This window comes from Oreochromis aureus, linkage group 3, assembly GCF_013358895.1.
Source record: "Oreochromis aureus strain Israel breed Guangdong linkage group 3, ZZ_aureus, whole genome shotgun sequence".
Taxonomy (NCBI): domain Eukaryota; kingdom Metazoa; phylum Chordata; class Actinopteri; order Cichliformes; family Cichlidae; genus Oreochromis; species Oreochromis aureus.
The window spans coordinates 17730234-17749909 of record NC_052944.1 but is presented as its reverse complement, the minus strand read 5'-3'; the positions used below and the strand labels follow the sequence as shown (position 1 = coordinate 17749909).

The 19676-nt window shown below is 40.4% G+C and overlaps 1 protein-coding gene across 7 annotated transcripts in view; it reads left to right on the top strand.

The window, feature by feature from the left end:
* LOC116333162 (receptor-type tyrosine-protein phosphatase delta) overlaps positions 1–19676 on the top strand; it is a 397398-nt gene that overhangs the window by 329130 nt on the left and 48592 nt on the right. For 4 of the 7 annotated variants that reach the window (XM_039609501.1, XM_039609502.1, XM_039609505.1 and 1 more), the window contains exons 5-6: positions 15382–15570; positions 19484–19594. In XM_039609501.1, coding sequence (XP_039465435.1) covers positions 15382–15570; positions 19484–19594 — 300 coding nt within the window. Of the gene's footprint in view, positions 1–15381; positions 15571–16736; positions 16746–17494; positions 17513–19483; positions 19595–19676 lie in introns of all 7 variants that reach the window. The other 3 variants (XM_039609499.1, XM_039609500.1, XM_039609504.1) reach the window with 2 other exon arrangements.

The following is a 19676-nucleotide window of genomic DNA, read 5'->3' as shown; positions in this document are numbered from 1 at the left end:
TCTAACAAGTGCAGAGTGCAAGATGAACAAAAACTGGTCGGCATGCTCAAATTGCTCGGGAAGATAAATGCTGTGTCAGCTGTCTCGCCAGAGTAAGCGTAGCAGTCGGTAGAAAGCAAGTGACCATTGTAAAATTACCGTGTTTGTGATCAGTGGCTTGCAAAAAGAAAAAGAAAAAAACAGGAGAGGAGGGGGAGCAGCAGCAGCTACCATGCAATTCTCTGGTTTACTGGCGGGAGCTCTATAGAAGGCGAGACCTGAGCTGCCGCATGGAAACACTCAATTTTGTTAGGAAAGTACACTTTTCCTCCAAGGAAATGGTGCTGGGATGACATGCTGACTCGTTGTAAGAGTTTTTAAGTATGAAACTAACTTATCCGAACACTTTTTCTGTTTTTTTTTTTCATCCTTGTACAATACTTAGGATTGTTAAACTCCTTTTCTTCGCAGTCTATGGCTTTTCAGAGGCCACCAACATTTCACGCGGTTGCTAACTAGTCATTATATCTGCAGCGTATTTTTTTTCCTCACAAACAGCTTTTCCCAGCAACGCTGGAACCGTCACAGAGTCGATTATCATCATTAGATGTTTCATAAAATATCCACATTGCTGGGGATTTGGCCTTGATGCTACTTCTCAACTTCGCTCCATCATACGTCACAAAAATGGAGCACGTAATGACAAGTTATTCATTCTTGTAATTAAAAAGATGGAGTCGAATGTCCTCGACGAAATTGATCTTCTCGGGAAAGTAAAAAAGAAGGAGAAGAAGAAAAAAAAGATCATCCCTCACACCCCTCTATAACTTACTGCGTGGTTAATCATGAGAGCCGATCATTATCTGCATTGTATGCAGGATGATTTAAAACAAAAAGTGCTGCTTGCAAGATGGATGTTGGGACTTTTGCAGCCTGCGTAGCATGTGAGAGAACATCTGCTGGTGCCTCAGACGCTCTCTGACTGCACTCAGACCGTGATAGATAACTCTGCACGTCCTTCGGCTTCGTATTTATTTTAATAAAACGAAACACGGCCACACAGATTAATAATTATTGATTCAGACAAATGAGGTATGCACGTTTTGTTTTTGCTTCCTGGCCGTAGATGCCGCTGTCCTCCACGGAGGCCTCGCAGCAGCACCGGCCCGTAATAGGGTCACGATTGATTTTACTGTGCGAACAGTTTCCTCATTCAGTGTCAGAGTACATTTAAAGACATCGTGAAGAAAGAGTAGTTGCTGTATTTCTCAAGACTAAATGCTTGATATAGATACACAAGATATTGTGTTTTCTTAATTTTCTTAATCCCATTTTTGTGCTGAATTTAATGCTGAAGTTGAGGACGGCCTCTGTGTCACAGCTGAAAACCTAAAAAATGTAAATCAAACTGGAATTTGCAGAAAAAGCTTCATATTGAAGATAAAACCCTGCATAGTTCTACTTTTTCTACATTACATAGTCTGTAAATAACTCAGAATGTGTAATCTCATTGTTTAGACCATTCAATATATACATATACATATATATATTTTATTTTATTATATTATTATGGCCACTATTATAAAATATATATTTTATATGCGCTCCTGTTGTTCTGTTGTCTCTTTTTTAATGATGTAAGTCCAGAATTTTATTAAAAGATATATGTATGCACTTCTTAGATTTGATACTTTCTATGACACTTTTTGTGTGTCAGTATTTGTCTGTTATTCAAACTTACATAAGTTTTACTCAACATGTGAGGTCAGAATAAATGTAACTTCGCTTTGCTTGCATAATAACAACAAAGGTCTTGTAATATGTTTTATATGTTTTTCGGTTTTATGAGTAAAAAATTGATCCATCCAACACTTTTCACCCCTCAGCTGTAAAAGGTTGGTGGGGTATTGTCGTCACCCTGCCGGGGGCACAGGTTAGGCGCCTACGTTTGCGAATGCGATAACTCGAGAACGAGGCATCGTAGGAGCTTCAAGTTGGTACCATAGATGCATCTACTAAAATTCTCAGATGAGTCTGAATCTTAGTGATCTCGACCTAAAAGTCAGAGGTCAAGTTGTCTGAAAATCTTGATAACTTGAGAACAAGTTGACCTAGGATTTGGAAATTGATGCCACAGGTGTGTCTGCCAGGAGGCTGAGGGGTAGAACCGGTGGTCGTCTGTGGTTTGGTGGTTTAAAAGCAAACCACAGACAAAACAGATCGGCTTTCTTACAGCGCGAAAAACTTCAGTGATAATGTACAATCAGCTCTTTGTTATCAGGGCTTTTCAAAAAAGAAAAATCCCTGCAGCAAGATGTTAGATACATCAGGCTTCAAAAAATTCAAATAGAGTTCTCAAACTTTATCAAATTGGTTTGATTTTGAATGTAATATAAATGAGAGGTATTGTAATGTAACCAGATCAAACAGCACTCAATGCTGACCTTTAATACTCACTTCTTTTTCAGGAATCCACGCCAATTAGATGTTCTAGTGCAGTCTCCTATTTCTTATTTTAGATCTAATGTATTGCAATAAGAGACTTATGGTCGAGCTCTAGTTTTAAACCTAATATAATATAACATAATAATAACCTAATGCAACTTATAACATGACCTAAGACAATGAGTTAAGGTAACAATTTAAGTCTTTGTGCATTTCAGGCACATCTACGAAGGATTGGGGTTGAAATTATGTCTTTGGCTGTGAGGCAAATGCTAAAAAAGCTTTTTAATCTAACCCTTTTCATGAAGGACTTCCTTTGAATCTTCCTCCTCTTTGGTGGGAGACTTGTTTGGGCATTGTGAGAGCATAATAATGAAGATAAAAAGCATGTCTCACAAGCTGAAGTCTGAGAGTTGGCAACCATGCGAAGACTCTTCAGTAGAAGTTTGTAAGGTTTAACTTAAGCACCGAGCATAATACAAACTAGCATCTGCCAACCTGCTTAGAGGGCATTCTGTTTAGGATGTTTACTATCTTATATGAATCTGTTAACATGCTAACATTTCTTATATCATCTACATGTTTAGAGAAACATTTATGTCGACCACGAGATCAGATATTAATTCATAAATTTCCACCGTCTCTTCTTTGAGCGCGATAAACTACAATCACTGTTTGTGCACATTACGTAATACCATTGACTGTGAGAAACCTCAGTTTTTCAGCTAATTAATTCTAGCATGACTCGTAGGCTAGCTTTTAAATGCAATATCTGTCATAATGAAACCCTAGGAAACACTTTATAGCCGTCTGCAGTAACTTAACTACCCCTATCAGCATGCATTGCACGGTGGCTGCTGCTACTTGCTGGTACTTGTGCTGCACACTGGGAAAAACAAGTCTTCTCCACTACCTCAAACACACAAGTTACCCAAAGGCCAGCTTCCCGAAAGACAGGGTGCAGCTGGTATCGCTGCACTATATGGCAGAGCAGAACGTATATTTAATCAGGAATACTCCTTTGGCTAGACTAGGAGGGACACAAGGTCATAAAATGAGGAGTGTGTAAGTCTGAGCCAGGTAGTCGAGGGGTGCTAATGTTAGCAGCTTTGATCTTAGCTGCACTCGAAAGTAATTTTCTACTAGATTAATTGGTACTGCAGGGTCATCCTAAATGCATCTAATGATCTTGAGAAACTTCTCAAGCCATGTAAGGTTGCTTGCTAATTACAACCAAACAACTTTGGTGAAAAGTGATGCGTCAAGAATTAATTTCGTGCGACTTCCCCCCTCCCCGTACATGTGTTATATTAAGAATAAATGCGGTGACTAATTCGAGGCAAAGGGGGATAAAACTTCATATTTTTGTCGTTGCCTGTTTCATCATCTTTGAGCCCACCTGTCAAATCTCAAAACTTAAAGCAATATAGCAATATCCGTGATAAAACGATGTCAGAACCCGCCTGCTGTGACACCCATCTCCCGCAGTCACTTTTGGAGGAGAATGCCTGTCTGCTAAATTTGAAAAGCCTGATACAACCCCATTTTCCATTAGGGCTCTTTGAGAGCCAAGAGGTCCTCTCTGCAGGATGTTAGCAAGCATGAATAATCTCTATACCCCCCTCTCCTGCTAGTAAGCTTTTAGATATATAAATTATTGAAATGGTTGGTGCTAGGTTTTTCCTTTCTCGGGAGGAAGTGAACTTGTATAAAAGTCAGCTCCCTCAGACATTCATACCACTCCTTTTATACGTCTCCCAGAGTGTTCGTCTGAGTCTACCGATACCACGGCAGAACCCTTAAAGATAGCCACCCCTGTCTGAAAAAGAAAAATTGATTTAAATGTTAAAAACTTTGTGGATTCTAATAAAGTAATACACTAATAAACACCTCAATGGACGCATAATATTGAACAAAGACGAGATTTGCCCAAGAGATTGCCAAGATATTCGAAATGCCTCTTGAATCAAACTAACCTTTGCTTCTCAATGTACAGTACACGAAGGTTAATGAAGCAACTCAGCGTCTCACGGTTTTGCCGTCTGTCTTTTTTTGCTGCCTGGTAGGAAACCTCACCTAGTCGCCGATGCTCTCCTGAGCCCCTGCCGACTCCGGCTTCTGGCTTTGGCCTTTATCAGCTGCCCCTGAACCGATAAGACGAATAAGGCGACGTTGTTTTATGATAAATGTTGATGCTTTATTAAACTTCGAAGTTTCAAACACATAGTTATCCCAAGTGGGCGGCGAGAGGGTAAATATACAGCGAATAAGCCTGAGACATAAAAGCGGAACAGATGTCTGTGCTTCAAAGTGACAGGAGCGTTGGTGAGAATGGAGGCGTCTCTAAGGAGAAGGTAGCGTGTGGTTGTTTATATATTCCCTTCCACGTCCTCTTTATTTGTGAATGCTTAATGCACTCAGGAGGATCAAATGAGGGTTGATGGACTGTTAAGAAAAAGCTAAAAAATAAATAAATAAAGGGAAAAAAAAGAAGAAGAGGCTTCCTAAGGTGCATCTCATGATGTTGAGAGGGACTAAATGACATCCATTTTGGCTTTGTGTTTGGCAAATAGCTGAAAGCACTGTCAAATAGTTTGCTCCCTCCTCTGCTGATTACTTATAATTGAAAAAAAATGTGGATGGAAGACATCCACAAGAATATTTCTTTTTTCTTTCTTCCTTTCCAACTAAATAAATGGGACACTGTTTTCTGGAGTAAATGGAATCATTGCTCAGGGTAACAACCAGCAAATGGAATATGCAAAGTAAAATCCTGAAGAGGGCGGGAGAAGGACAGAAGCGGGGGCGGGAGACGCAAAAAGACGGATCGAGAGAGTCCTCAACGTAAAGGACATTTAAAGCCCGGGATGAACTGGATCGAGACTGATGGACCGGTAAACAGGGGCGAATGCAAAAGACGGTGGCGGTCTGAAAGAAAGACTTGATTGAAGGTAGAGCAGGTCTCAACCTCCCTCTCTACCTTGCCCCTAGGTGATCTTTACTCAGAACAGTACATCTGGCTGAGCTGACATGTAGTCTGTAAAGCAACAACGAAAAAAAGAAGTGGGGGGGCATCTGAGTGTAAATGGAGCTTTGTGCTTGGCTTCCTGCCTGTCTTGCTGCTTGCCCAGCCAGGCCTGTAGAGAAAGGCCCCCTCTCCGCCCTTCCTGCTTCATCTCTCCGTTTCATCTCGCTCTTTACCCATCCATTTTAGCGCTACCCCTAAGGGGCATCCGACACTAACACTCCCTCTCTGCTTTCATTCTCTTCCTCCCACTCCCTTCGCTTATGTTGTAAATGGAGGAATATCACAGCTAATCCGTCATGTTTATGAATGACATTGGGCCTACGGAGAGTTGGGTCGCCTTGCCAGAAGTGGCGTACATCTCTGTTGCATGCCCTCTGCTTGGCTGATCCAATCTGCCCCAGCAGCAGTGGCCATAAAAAAAAACAAAGTCTATGGGGGAAGGCAGGCTTGGAGGGACATTTGATTGGGTCACTTTAAAGCTTTTTTTTTTTTTTTTTAATTCATTTTTCCGCCCAATATTTTCTATTGAATTGTAAAAAACCAAAGCTGCTCTCTCTGTGGACCTCACTTCGTGTCAGTGTAAACCTTCCAGCTGTGTTTTAAGGGCGTTGTGGACAAATTAATAACAAGAATACTCTAACTTGATTGCTCAACATAAGTTATTCTTAGAGGCTCAAGGCTGCGATGGTTTGGGCATGTGCAGAGGAGGACAGGAAGTTGGAGACGGAGCTGCCAGGCAGGAGGGAAAGAGAAACACCGCAGAGAAAATGTAGTGAAGGAGGACGTGAAGAGGGTTGATGTGACAGAGGAAGAGACAGAGATAGAGGCAGATGAGCCGCTGTGGCGACCCCTAAAGGGAGAGGCTGAAAGCTGAAACCTGGGTATTGTTTTTGTCAGGATACAAGAAAATTGCAAATGTGAAATATGTGTAATTTGGCTTTTGTATCATGTGATCTACCTTCTTGGTGCCAGTCCGTAGAACGCTGACTAAAAGGCAAGACTTAAAGCGAGATGAGCTAAAACAAGTGATCTCAGGTAACAGATGATCAGCTCTGAGGCTAAAGATGAATCTGAACAGTGATTCATGCAAGCCTAATCTAGCTGGAGCTGGAAATGAGCATAATGAAATCCTTTAATGAAAGAAAAATGTTGACTTAAAAGTTTTACAACTAGTTCTCCAAAGTCACTCTGAATGAGGAAATTGTTCACGTGTGAAGGCTTTCTTGTGGGGGTGGGGGGGGGGGGGGGTTGCCTGTGATTAATAGATTGACTCTACAATGGTTTCCTCATAATTTCAGGCATTAGGTGAGGCTTTTTAATGACAAATAATCAGCATTCAATTAATTACACAATCTCAAAGGGGATTTATGGAAGAAACAATCAGTGCGGGGCAAAGGGGGGAGAAGAAGCTATTTTTCACCGAGACAGACTGCCGTGAACCTCGGGTTAAGAGAGCTTTCTGCGCCTTCACCTTCCTCCTCCCATATTTCGTTCCAACATTCATCATCGCAGGAGTTTTAAAGAACACACAGGATGGTATTTCACAACCAATTCCTTTTTTTCACTGCTTTAGGCCACAGTGGGCAAATAAAAGTTTTAGTGGATAGTCGATGGTCCCTCATTGTCCGCCTTGGGGTTTTAGCAGTTTCCTCAAAGAGACTGTATTTGTTCAGCAAATTACTGAACTACCTTTTAGAGGCACCAAGCTGGAGAGACTTAATGCCACTTTGTGTCAGAGTGGGAATGTTCCTCCTAAAACTCTATTACAGCAAATTGAAATTAGCGGTTTGAGCCAACTGTGGCACATTCGCGGTAATATTCATTAGCGTGCTCGGTACCTGTTGAATCAACTAATAAACTAGACTGAAGCATATTTTCCGGAGCCAAGCCAAGATTCCAAGGGGCTGTTTTTACCGCACAAAATGAAACATAAAGGAACAACTGCAGAAACATGTTTTGTTTTTGTTAAATTGACTGACATTCCTCGTGTGGTTTTCTTCACCTCACATCAGATGATTCGTTAATGCCGAACATGAGGCTTTGGCACATACAGCGCGCATGCAGGTATACGTCCAAAACGAGAGGCACCACTCTCTGATCTTGAATGTTAAACGCGCAAATGTATCTTCATTTGAGATAAATGAGTCATGGGCTTTCATGGAAAACACAAACCCTCGGGCTCTTTGCTAGATACAAAAGGATTAGATCTGACATGCAGGTCCTGCACGGACGCATTTGCAAACCTGAAGTAGAAAGCAGCAACCCCTTGCCACTTAAGATTTTCCCATACGGCTGATCTAAGGCTTTTGGACGTACAGAAGTACGACCCCAGACTCTCATGTTTGAAAAGTCTCTTCCAGTCTAGACAATCATAAAAGCTACGTGCCACGTTTTAAAACAATTTGAAGGTTGACTCAGAGTTCAGTAGCCTGAATCCTTTAAAGAGCAACACAGGAAGGAGAATTTCAGAATTATCCCCCTTCTACACAGCAGCGTGTGCTCTATTAGACGCTAGTGCTGAGCATTTTGTTTTCCATTATTGGATTACTTAAGCAATATCTACCCAATGCAGGTGCCAGGAGGCTTATTTGGAAAATCAGGCTCAAAGGAAGCTCTAGAGTGAAAAAAACCTAATCTTATTTAGACTGGACAACATATGTGCCAAGCAGCACTGGGATGTATCAACGAGATAAATACTGGCTCTGAATTCTCTGAGGGCATTCGGGGAGAATTTAGACGTCTCGATTCGTAATTTCTTAAGAATTGCGACCAAGCGCGCATGTATGTTTATAGACTTGTTGCTTTAATAGCTGGACCTGCCACTCATGAATGTTACTTTATGCTCCCAGTGTCAGGGGTCATCGCTTTCACTTGCATCTCAACTATTCCAAGTATTCTACCCAAGGCAGTGCCAGCCCATTTATATGCTGAAAGCAATCTTAAGGCATTAGTGGAGTATTTATTTATTTTTTAACTCTGCAAAGCCTCAAAAATGTAAAAAATTGCCTGAAAATTCATTCAGTATTCATATATGAGCTTTAATTCATGTCATTTTTGCTACATCCAGCATTTTTGTGCAATTTATTGCTCACAGTTTAGCTTAAAAAACATGCTTAAAAAAATCAGGCTGATGTAGAAGTCTCAAATATGATTCAGTTGGCGTTATAGGGTTAAATATTGTTTCATGCCACCTGCTAGCATGGTGTCCTAAAGCAGAAAAAAGATTTTAAGGAATATTTAAGAGGTTCTAAAGTAGAAAAACACCATCAAATGTCCTAGTTCAGTGATCAAAAATTAATGTGGGGACACGTTTCACCTCTGCCCAAAGTTAATGGGCAGAATGATGGATGGTGTGTTGAGCTAAGCAACTATGTCCAAGTTCAAGATTGAGGTTGTTCAACCAAGCTGTAGGTAGCTGATAAAGCAAAGGGTGGGCTCAGATTCAGGACCTGTCACTCATTAGGAGCTGGATTGTAAAGTGCATCTTTTTTTTTTAACCACAGTATAAAGTGTACCTTGTAAATAGAGCAAGGAAATCAACTGCGATGTGGGTGAAAGTGGTGAAACATTAGAGCGGAGGGGAGGGAGAGAAGAATGGAACAGATGCCGTCATAGAATTGGCACAAAATGAAATTGCTGCCTTCTTTTGTTAATCAAGAGCTCTTACGTTTGGTTGAGTAATTTTGTTTGTGTGAAAACAAAAGCATAATTAACAGTTCCCTCTCCGTGCCAAAGGGAGAAAAAAAATGAATATGTCAGTGGAACAGGAGCCGAACAGAACTTTTTATTGACGGGGATTTAGGTCGTCTCTCGCAGCGTTTTTAGAGGAGCGTGAACAAATCATACAGGTCACCGTTACGAAATCAACAACGTTGCTTTTCATAAAACCTTGTTTTATTTTGCTTTCTTTAAACATCTAGAGCATTAGCACAAATCATGTTTAGGCAAAAACAAAATTAACCAAAATTTTAAAAAGTTCCATAAACATATGAACAATCTCAAGCCTGCAGCGTTTGAGCAAGTCTGGGTCTTAATAATTAAAGTTATTTGCTATTCATCCTTTTTTCATTTTACATACTTTATTTAAATTTCTTTGTCCTTTCTCCTTAACTGTGTACACAGAGTTCTTTTAGAAAACCGAGTCGAGGCAGGCTAATGTATTAGCAAACCATGAAACACGTCGATTCCAAACAATGCTCTTGTATTGAGTAAAATCACTGTATGATTAATATGATTAGCACTCTAACCCTCCTAAATTCTCTGATCTTCTTTCTCACTTGTTTTGGATTTTAGAGCATTAAAACAGCTTTTTAATCAGTGTCCCTCAACTTCAAATTATATGCTATGGTGTGGTGGGAAAAATGGTTTGGGCTCAGACTGCTGAGAAAAATAAGCACTACTGTCACACTCGACATGGTTGATGTTTTGCGGCTTCTTTTCTTTTCTGCTAGTCTCATCTTGGGAGGGGTAGCGAGGATCAGATGGATTTCCTGAATTGGGCAAAAATCATCTTTAGGACGATATAAGAAGTGGTGTAAATAGTTAAAGACATCGACCTGCACGTTCATAATTGACAATCTTTTGCGAAGACGGGATACCAAAACACAGACTCCCGTGCTGCTGCCACAGTAAGTGACCTGTGACAGCCTCTTTGAGGAGATTGTATCCACACAAATACGTCCAACAAATATACCTTATTATGTCCTCGGGGGATTTTCCCCGAAGAATAACCTCAACCACGAGGGTGAAAAGTCTTGTTCCGCTTGGGGAGAAAAGGGGTCGGACCAAATCCAATCCTTGTGCAGCAACCACAGAACTAAAGCCAGAATGTGACTGGAAAGGTTTATGTTTTTATGGCTTTACTTGGAAAGTCCGGTGCAACAAAGGCTTATTTTCTTCTCGGATTCCTTCATCGGGTATTTTTGGAGCCAGCTGTGATTTCAGTGTCACAAAAGAGCATCACTCACGATCTGGGGAATTTTTTTTTTTTTTAAATTTACACTTCATTTCACAACCAATGTGTGCTACTTCTTGGTTATTTTTAGAACAGTGTGTAGCTTCTTGACATCTCTAGTCCAGTGTGTGACTATCAAGATTTACTACACATAAATTGTCAAACTTACTTTGCTTAAAGCTGCGAAGCTGTTAGCTTAACGAAATGTGATGCCAGGCAACACCGGCACACTGCAGCGTTGCTTTGTTAAAAAACCTGTGCTGCGTGCACAGCTTGACATTCACCGGATAAATGAAAGTGATAGCGAAGACACGGTTGAACGTCTGCTGATCCTGTGTAGGTGCTGAGCAGGAGAAACGAACAGGCTTTTCATTTTGATGTCTGAACCCAGTGTCACACAGCTGTCAACATGTAAGTGCGTGCCAAATTTAAGCAGCGATTCTGGCCTTATGTGCAGGTCCCCATGCCTCACAAATGAATTCGCGTCCATAGATCCAACCACATTAGTTTTCTAAGTTACACTGTAAACGTCGCCTTGTACAGCTACCGCGGTGTTGCATCAACTAAAGTACACTTGTGAGTAACTGATTGGCTAAACGGCGCCTCTATCAGTTCAGACTCCAACAGTCGATTTAATTAAATCCTGGAAAAAAGGGGTTTTGTCACTCTGGTCACTAAATCTTTTAAGTTACAACTGAAAAATGACAAAAAATTGGAATTTATTGCTGCACTGAAGCAACACTTTAGAAACTTTAATGGCCCCTGTTGTCATACTAGGAAAATGTGATTTCACTTATGCTCGTATTCTGTATGAGTGATCAATAGATATAATCTGCTAATGGGGTGAGTTTATGTCCAATGGCCTTATGTCTTCTGCAGAAATCTGCTCACTGAGGTACTTTTTGAGCCAATGTCCTTTTTATACTCATCCAATACTTGGCACCACACACTCATATGGTCTGATAGCCTGGCAGTGGCTAATGTGTGCAAATTGTCATTGGGAGTCTTTTTATATCAAGCACCAGTGCTCAGCACTTCTTTAGAAGGTGACTTCAGCATTTCTCTCCCTTCCATCTCATTTAGTGTGTAGATCCATTGTTGAATATACAGTATGGGTCTGTAAAGCAGGAAGTGCCCTTGTCTTAGGGTGTCCTTGAGATTGCAGTCCGGAGCCAGGTAGAATAAGCGAGCGAGAAAAATTATGTAAAAACCATTCCACTTTTTTTTTTTCTTTTTACCTGTTAATTTCACCCTTCAGGTTTGACTTTCATTTATTGCACGGAGTGGCTTAGCGCCGTTTTCATGGCACCTAGGACATAATGTATTCACTCCAGCCTACACATTCAACAACAAATGCAAGCACCCCAAACCAGTTTCCCCTCCTGACAGGATGCACTTGAGACCTTTTAAGTGGCACTGAAACAGCTCCTTACTGACAATCTCTGCAAGTCGAAAAAACTGCAAACCACTTGGTCTCTGCTTGACTAATTATTTCAGTCTTTACCTCTAATGCCTTGTCAATAACCCACGTTCTTCAGAAATGTGCAACATGTGCGATTAAAGAGCAATTAATGTGATTTCATTTTGCTCTCTTAGCCTTATAAGGAGAACGCTGCAGCAGCTCTGTTGACATCAGTTGTTAATCACAGCAGCAGCTTCCAATTGTGTTCAATTTCCCCTTCCTTTATTTATTATCACAATGGTAATTCACTTCACTATGAAATAAATGAGGGTAGAGCTAAGAGTTACAAGCGGCTTGAGAATATGAATGTAGTTGCGTTTGTTGTATCTAAAGTTTGGCATCGGTGCGAGGAAAGTTTTCAGATAGCTCACTGTCGATGTCATGACTTTGTGACCATTCTTGATGAGCGCGGGTTCACGAGGCAGCTGTAAACTACATTTCTGGCCGAAGTAGGAATGCATGCACAAAGCCAGAACTATTTGTAACAAATCATTAATTTTGTCTGGATGCGTACCGGCTGACTGCACTAAAAATATGGTTTAGCGAAATGCAACACTCATTTAGATAATATGGGTTTGGCAAAAGTGCACGTTGTTCACTTGACCCCACATTTTTTTTTCCCCTTAAACAATTCTTCTGTGTGACACTGTAGTTAATCAGTAGGCTGAATCAGTCGTAAGGCTGTGATTCCACATGATTTTGCGGGGTATACCACTTACAGTTTAAAATGAAATGTCCCCCGTCCCTCTTTTGCAGTCCTTAAAGCTGCAGCATGAGAACAGTTCTAACATCTTACAGGATAGCTAAATTATGATCTCTTGAGCACTTTGTTTTAGAATACACTGCAATTTCACGAGCTTTGCATTTTAGTTCGCATGGATTGTCACATCCAATTACTATATTCAACACGCATCCCTGCTCCTAGGCTTGCCTCTGGCTATTGTGTTTGATCAGGTATACTTTGGACTCACTGTAGAATCAACTAATTGTCTGTTCGACCTTGAACAGGCTGGAGGGAGCCTGGACAGGAGCTACCATGTACAATTAATTCATTTCCCCTCCCTCCATGTCTTTCTCCATTTGAATGAGCAGTGCACTTTCTCACATTAAACTGCTCTTTCATTCCTTGATAGTTGTTAACCTAGAGCTTTTATTGGAGCTAAGTGATTGGGACCAAATTTGTGCATAGACTTCAAGTACTGCACCTTTTTTGCAAAATCAATAGTTAAACATTTGTGACCGTTCTTTACATTTTTATGTTGATGTTTTGCTAAACTCAGACAGAATTACCAGTTTATATTTATGGGAATGATAACTGAGATTTGTAACGCCTGTTTGCATCTTCTAAACACTTCAGACTGAGTCAGTGTTTAATTTGTAGACCTGTTTTTTCTGAGGTGATATATGCTGATGGAGAATGTTAATAGTTCTTGAAGACTATTAAATGAACATTAAAAAACAATAGACTGAACATCAATCATTTAGCCACCCTCGGTGGGTTATGAATCATGGCAAAAACAAGTTCCCAAGGGAAAAAGAATAATATTTGAATAATTTCTAAGTGCTTTACCCAAAAATCAGCCCTGTTCTTTTTCTTGTATACTTTTCTAGTTATTTACGATGTAAATTAAATAAGGCCACTGTTTGACGGAGGCGATTTGACTAAGTGCTTGCTGTTTTTATGAGCATCTGTACTGTGCCAACAACAAGCAGACACAATGCCAGATAACTGCAAAAGTTTAACAAGAGTTAAAGCCAGAGCATCTTTCATTACCTTAATGGATGCTGGACATGATAAAGATAACGTATGCTCTCGACAGACACAAAATTAAAACTACTGACAGGTAAAGTGAATAACCCTACAGTGCAGCTTTCTGCTGGGAATCCTCGTTTCCTGGTATTTAACTGCATAGTACGCCACACAGCTTAACTATATACCAATTTCAGCATCACTCCCTGATGGCAGAGGCCTCCTGACAGCAGAACAAGGTGCTCAAGGTTTTGACCCAGCCTCCAAACGCCCCAGATCCCAATCCACAGAAGCTTCGATGGGATATGCCAGAAAAGCCCAATTAACCCCCCCACCCAGAGAACCCAAAGGATTTGGAGTCATTGTTCCAGTTCCAGAAACCAGATGCCACCCATGTCTGTGCCCTGACAAGATGTCCTGTATATCTAAAAGCGCATATTGGCAAAGAAAACAGCACCTTTAAAAGGAGTGAGTGCACTCCATAGGCTTGGAAATGATCAAAACTATTAAAAAGCCTATAGTTGTCCATTTTCAAAGATGCAGCAAGCTTTACCTTACACATCAGTTCAGTCGGGGACACAGAGTTGCATTGGAAAACTTTTGCAGCACAGTCTGAAATCACTCATTTGCAATACTGTGTATTTCTGAGAAGATTTATCCATGGCGGTGGCTTCTCATGCCAGATACCCAAAAGCATTGTTGGAAGGCAGCCATAATTGTCGTTTGGCTGTGCTGCAGACTATGGCATCTCAAAGCTGTTTCTAGTCTGATGTCGCCTCATGAAAATTTAATGAAGAAATAGTTTCCAAAAAGGTGCCGTTTACGAAAGCAACAGAAGACACTAATTAGCGATATCACAGCAGGGAAAGCAAAACTTAAAGATGTACATAAACCTCATTGGCATTCACAGTAAGCAGGTCTTGTTTGGCAGGTTAAGACTTAGCCAACGTTGAAGAGCGGCAGATATTTTGCATATGGGGGATCTTGCGGTGTAGACAGTGTTTGAGTCTGCAGCCTCTCAGAGATCATCACTTGCTTCAAAGTGAAAATACTTCCTGTTGAGAGCTGAGAGCTTCAGACAAAACTGCTCTGGGCTTTGATTTTCTTTGTTTTGCTCAAAGAACATGGTTGGGGCAAAAGTGCAGCGTGAGTTATTTTCTTTCACTTCTCAAACGGCAGCAAGATGTTGCTCGCCCTTGTTCAATCAGAAAGTTGAGACGTGCGCGGGAACAAGACAGCTTTTACAACACGGCAAAGCCACCTGCCATCACCAAAGGACATCAAAGCTCTGCTGCACGTGTAGCCACTGAATCCTTTCCCCCAGGAAAAGAAAGAGTGGCATTTATATGCCGTGGAGAGATGAGATTATTATCACTCGCATATCTCACTCTCAGGAGACATTTAACTTAGCTTAAATTAGCTTAGCATAAATACTCAAAACATATAATTGATACCTATTTTTATTCTACCCCAAGCTACCTAAGCTATCTACTATAAAATTCTTTCCTTATAATTCATTTATTTCTTTAAGCCGAGCTTTATTTACAGTAGCTGCCTGTTAACTTTTTACGCTAAGCTAACTAGCTGCTAGCTTTAGCTTATTGTATTGTAAATGCTGCTACATGTACAAGCTATTTCTTTAAATCCTCAAGATTTTTTTTCTTCTTTTATTTTCCAATTGTCTCTTCCCCCTCCCTAGCACAAGGTTTAATGCAACCCTCAGTTCTGATATATGCAACAATGTCTGTATAACCTATTTCCAGAGGACCAGCTGCCCCCTGGTTTCCCCACCATAGACATGGGCCCACAGTTGAAAGTGGTGGAGCGAACACGCACTGCCACCATGCTCTGTGCTGCCAGCGGCAACCCAGACCCAGATATCTCTTGGTTCAAAGACTTCCTCCCTGTCAACACCAGCAACAACAATGGGCGCATTAAACAGCTCAGATCAGGTAGGTTTCCTCTGCTGAAAATCTAATTACCGGACAGGGAAGTCTTCTTTCTTGTTTTCTTCTATCTGATCTGCTCCCCCTATTGTATCCTCTGTTCTTTCATCCACTTCTTCCTCCCATAATTTAACTTCTCATTTGGCTTTTAATTTTGTAGGTAATGGCATTGTTTCTACTATTTCCTGTCCTCTACTTTCTGTACACCCTGGTGTGTTGTGTCCGTTTGTGTGTCTCCCTTTGTCTTCCAGTGTTGTCATGGGCTGTTGGGATTGTTCCCCCTCCCTCTGTGTTTGCTGGCTTCTGCCCCAACTTCTGCCCTCATTGCTCACTGCTGTGACTTTTTTACAATGAATTCTTTTGCTGTTTTCTGTTGATTTCCTTTCCACTGCATTGGTGCAGAATTTTTTAGAACCATTTTCTTCATGTTCTTATGTCTTTTCTTTTAACAATTAATATTCAACATTCGGCTTCATTCAGAATCTGCAACGGAGTGCGCATACTTTTAAAACAGGAAAACACGCTCCCTCCCCCCAAAAAATCGAATTAATGTACTTTTGTCTAAATTTTACTTTCCAAAAGGTATCTTAAACTAATTTGGGTCGATATTTGCTGTGTTTAAGACCTTTTAGGTTTGAGAAATACATTTAATTTTGGAGACTAATCAGCCACAGTAGTGCGTAAAACTTCGTAAAGCTTTTCCCTCTCCCCCCAGCCCCTTGATTCATTGACTTTAGCAGTCCCTGCTTTAATGTTTAGCTGCCAGCTTTGCTTTTTTTGCCTGTGACACACCCCAATATACTCATTATATATATATATATATACTCAAGTTTGATTTTAATATCGCAATATAGAACTTATACATACACATAGCCTGCAACTTTATTTAGCAGCTAATAACAGCGCATTAGCCTAACTACTTAAATTTTAAGTCTTGTGTGTTTGACCCCCTGTCTTCACAGATTTCACAGCTGTTCTTTGTTAAATCATCGTGTTAACCTTACTTCCTTGCTGACTTGTTTTCAACAGAATTGTGTAGCATTAATCCTTTTTGCTAACGTGCAACTCAGAGTTTATAAAGCATTAACAAAACCTTGTTAACTAAACTTACCTAAAGAATATAATCCTATTCTTATGCTGTCTTTCTTCTCTCTATATTTTTAAATCTACAGAATCCTTTGGTAAGTGCTTAGCTCTAAAGCACACATCACCTCCACTAATTTCCATGTTCCAACAACTATTAAAATGCATGGCATGCATTTTACTAACAGATAGTTTAGTCTCAGGGCTACTACTAGAGGCACATACACTCTTCCCTCACCCCACGGTGTCCTGTCACTACCAGCTGTAGCGTCACCCAATCTGGAGGTTATCCAAAGTTTAGCTTAGCATTGTCATATACTGACCTGGATAATGATCTGTCCTCACATGTTTGTAACTCACTTACTGACCCACTGCTTACTCACTTAATCTTTTAACACCAGCACATCTTAGGCATGGAAATTTGAAGAACCTTTAGAGAGGTGACCAGCTCTTCTTAGCTCAGGTCAAGCAAAGGGATCACACTTTTTTTTTTCTTTAAGTATCTCTGCTCTCAATCTTACACACCACAAAGTCCTGAAAGTCTTTCCCTTCAGTAGATGGTCTTCAGAAGCCATTGCCACTTCCAAAATGGCAGCTCCCCGTGGTACACCAATGTGTCTCTCTGACCAGTGATTTTTCTATGATGAATCCTGTCTTTCTTTGCCAGTAGAGTTCAGAAAAAAAAGTTCTTATTCTCTTTCTCTCTCCTTTCTCTTTTCCTGTAGTACCTTTATTTACGTACCCTGTTAAATCTAATTTGATTCTTCTTCCAAAGCCCCCAGCCTCTATCTACACGTACTAATGCTTCTTCTTTCTAATCTTATTTGCATTCATATTATCCACCCAGGTGGTACACCAATAAGAGGTAAGAGTGCTGAACTGACGTTCACAGAATGAAAATAATACAAATTCATTCTTGCTGTCAATCCATCCATTCACTTGAATCACCTCCATTTCTGTCCTGTTTACCAAGACCGAATCCCATTTCGTTCATATGGACCTTCCTTCTTATTTGTCCTGTTTCGTTGACTACGTTCGTATTTCATCTTTCTGTCTACGCTTTATTTACTCCTTTGTGTTCTCGTTTTAAGAGCCCGTTTAGCTCAGTTGCGATATGCTTGCCCTGGCTCGAATAAGCATATCCAATGACAATTATTTTTTTAAACTCTATTTTTTACGTTTCATTTTTGTTTTCTTTTTGGCCATAGCGAATCATGTGTCCCTCTTTTTGTCCAACTAAAACAACCAAGCATTTTTCCCCCTTAGCTGTTCTTGTTCAGCACTAAAAATATGCACAGATGCTGTGGAATCACGCAGGCATGCTGACGACAACATTGCCTCTCCTCTGCTTTTTTCTCCCAAAGAATTCTTTCTATCTTTGCAAACTATTTTTTTTTCCATTTCTTCTATTTGCTTTCCTCTCCTGTACCTCTACAAAAAAGCCCAAACAACCACTTTTTTGATAAAGTTTCTACGGTGCTTTTTTTCTCTTTCACCTATTTTTCTTACTTTTCTTGGGTTTGGAGACTATTTTACTTTTTGACTTTTTTTCTTCAGGGTTTGGGAAGGCAAACAAGTAGAGTCTGGCGAGGACCCGATTGGCTCATTTTTGCCGTGTGACATGGAGCCGGAGAGTTGTTGATGCATAAAGCCATTTTTCCCTGGGTCATGTGACACCACACTGCTGATCCCATTGGTGGATTTTTATGGGTGTCTTTTGTAGCTTTCACAAGCTAAAGCAGTGGCTGGTTACCTTCTTGTCGGCTCAGGCCGGTATTTTGAATTTTGTCTTCTAATACAATTGCATTTTATTTTTCAGCTAAGGGTTGTCAGAAGGTTGTAAGTTGTGTCGACATACATTTCTTCGCTAAGATTTGCATGTCAAAACTTTTGTTACAGAGGGTTATATGGTGCTTTTGCCTTGCATAATACGTTCAATTACATTTTTTCCAGATATCTCAGCAGCATTTTTCAATTTTTTGGTACGAGCTGCATTTTTTTGAAAAGTCACTTCACTTAAATGAAGTCCCAAATTATTCTGCAGGCAGAATAATACACCTGATTTGTGATTGAATATGCTAAAAATCATACCTAAATTTCTTTTGTTCAATTGTCTTCCCTTGTTATGCTGCTTTCTTATACTGTAAACCTCTTTTGTTTGATCCATGTTTCCCTGAAGTAGTATCACTCATCCCCATATTGACCAGTCCAGTGATATGTTGTACATTGACGGGCTTGCCCCTATTTTTCAAAGTGACATTTTTTTTTTTTTTTCCATTGGCGTTAGGATGAGTGTCTTGTTAGAGCCTATAGGTAAAAAAGCTTTTTTTTTTAATAAGAGATCATCAAGAGGGTAAATATATTAGCGACTGACTTTGGTGTTATTTTTCTTTTTTTTTCCCTTTGGATTTGGTTGACGATGTGTTTTTTTTTCCTTTCTTTTCTCGTGTTGCTACTTTAGGCTTCTTGAAGGAAACTATTTGTATCGCAGTGTTTTGCCTCACTTACAGTGCGATTGCACAGTCTCGATTTCACCTCAGCCAGCGGATCAGGCTGTGACAATAAGTGATCGAATTTAATGTTTATAAAAATTTTATTCATACATTTAATTGGATATCGATCAGTTATAAGGTTCATTTCACTGATCTACTGATGCTTAGAAGGACAGAAATCTAGAAATGATGGGCACTGACGTTGACCTCCATGAGGTCAAACGAGCCCGTTGCTTTTTTGTTTTTTGTTGTTTTGTTTGGTTCTTTTTTGCTTGTGAACTTGATGCCAACGACATAGCTTTAACCAAATATACTTTGCTACCCCGTTTGCTATTCCCAACCAGGAGCCCTCCAGATAGAGCAGAGCGAAGAGTCTGACCAGGGGAAGTATGAATGCGTGGCGACCAACAACGATGGAACCCGCTACTCTGCCCCAGCAAACCTATATGTCAGAGGTAGGAAGCGCGCGTTAAGCACCACCAGCATGCTTCTGTCAAACATTACATTAACTTTCTCTTTACGATTCGAGAGGAATTT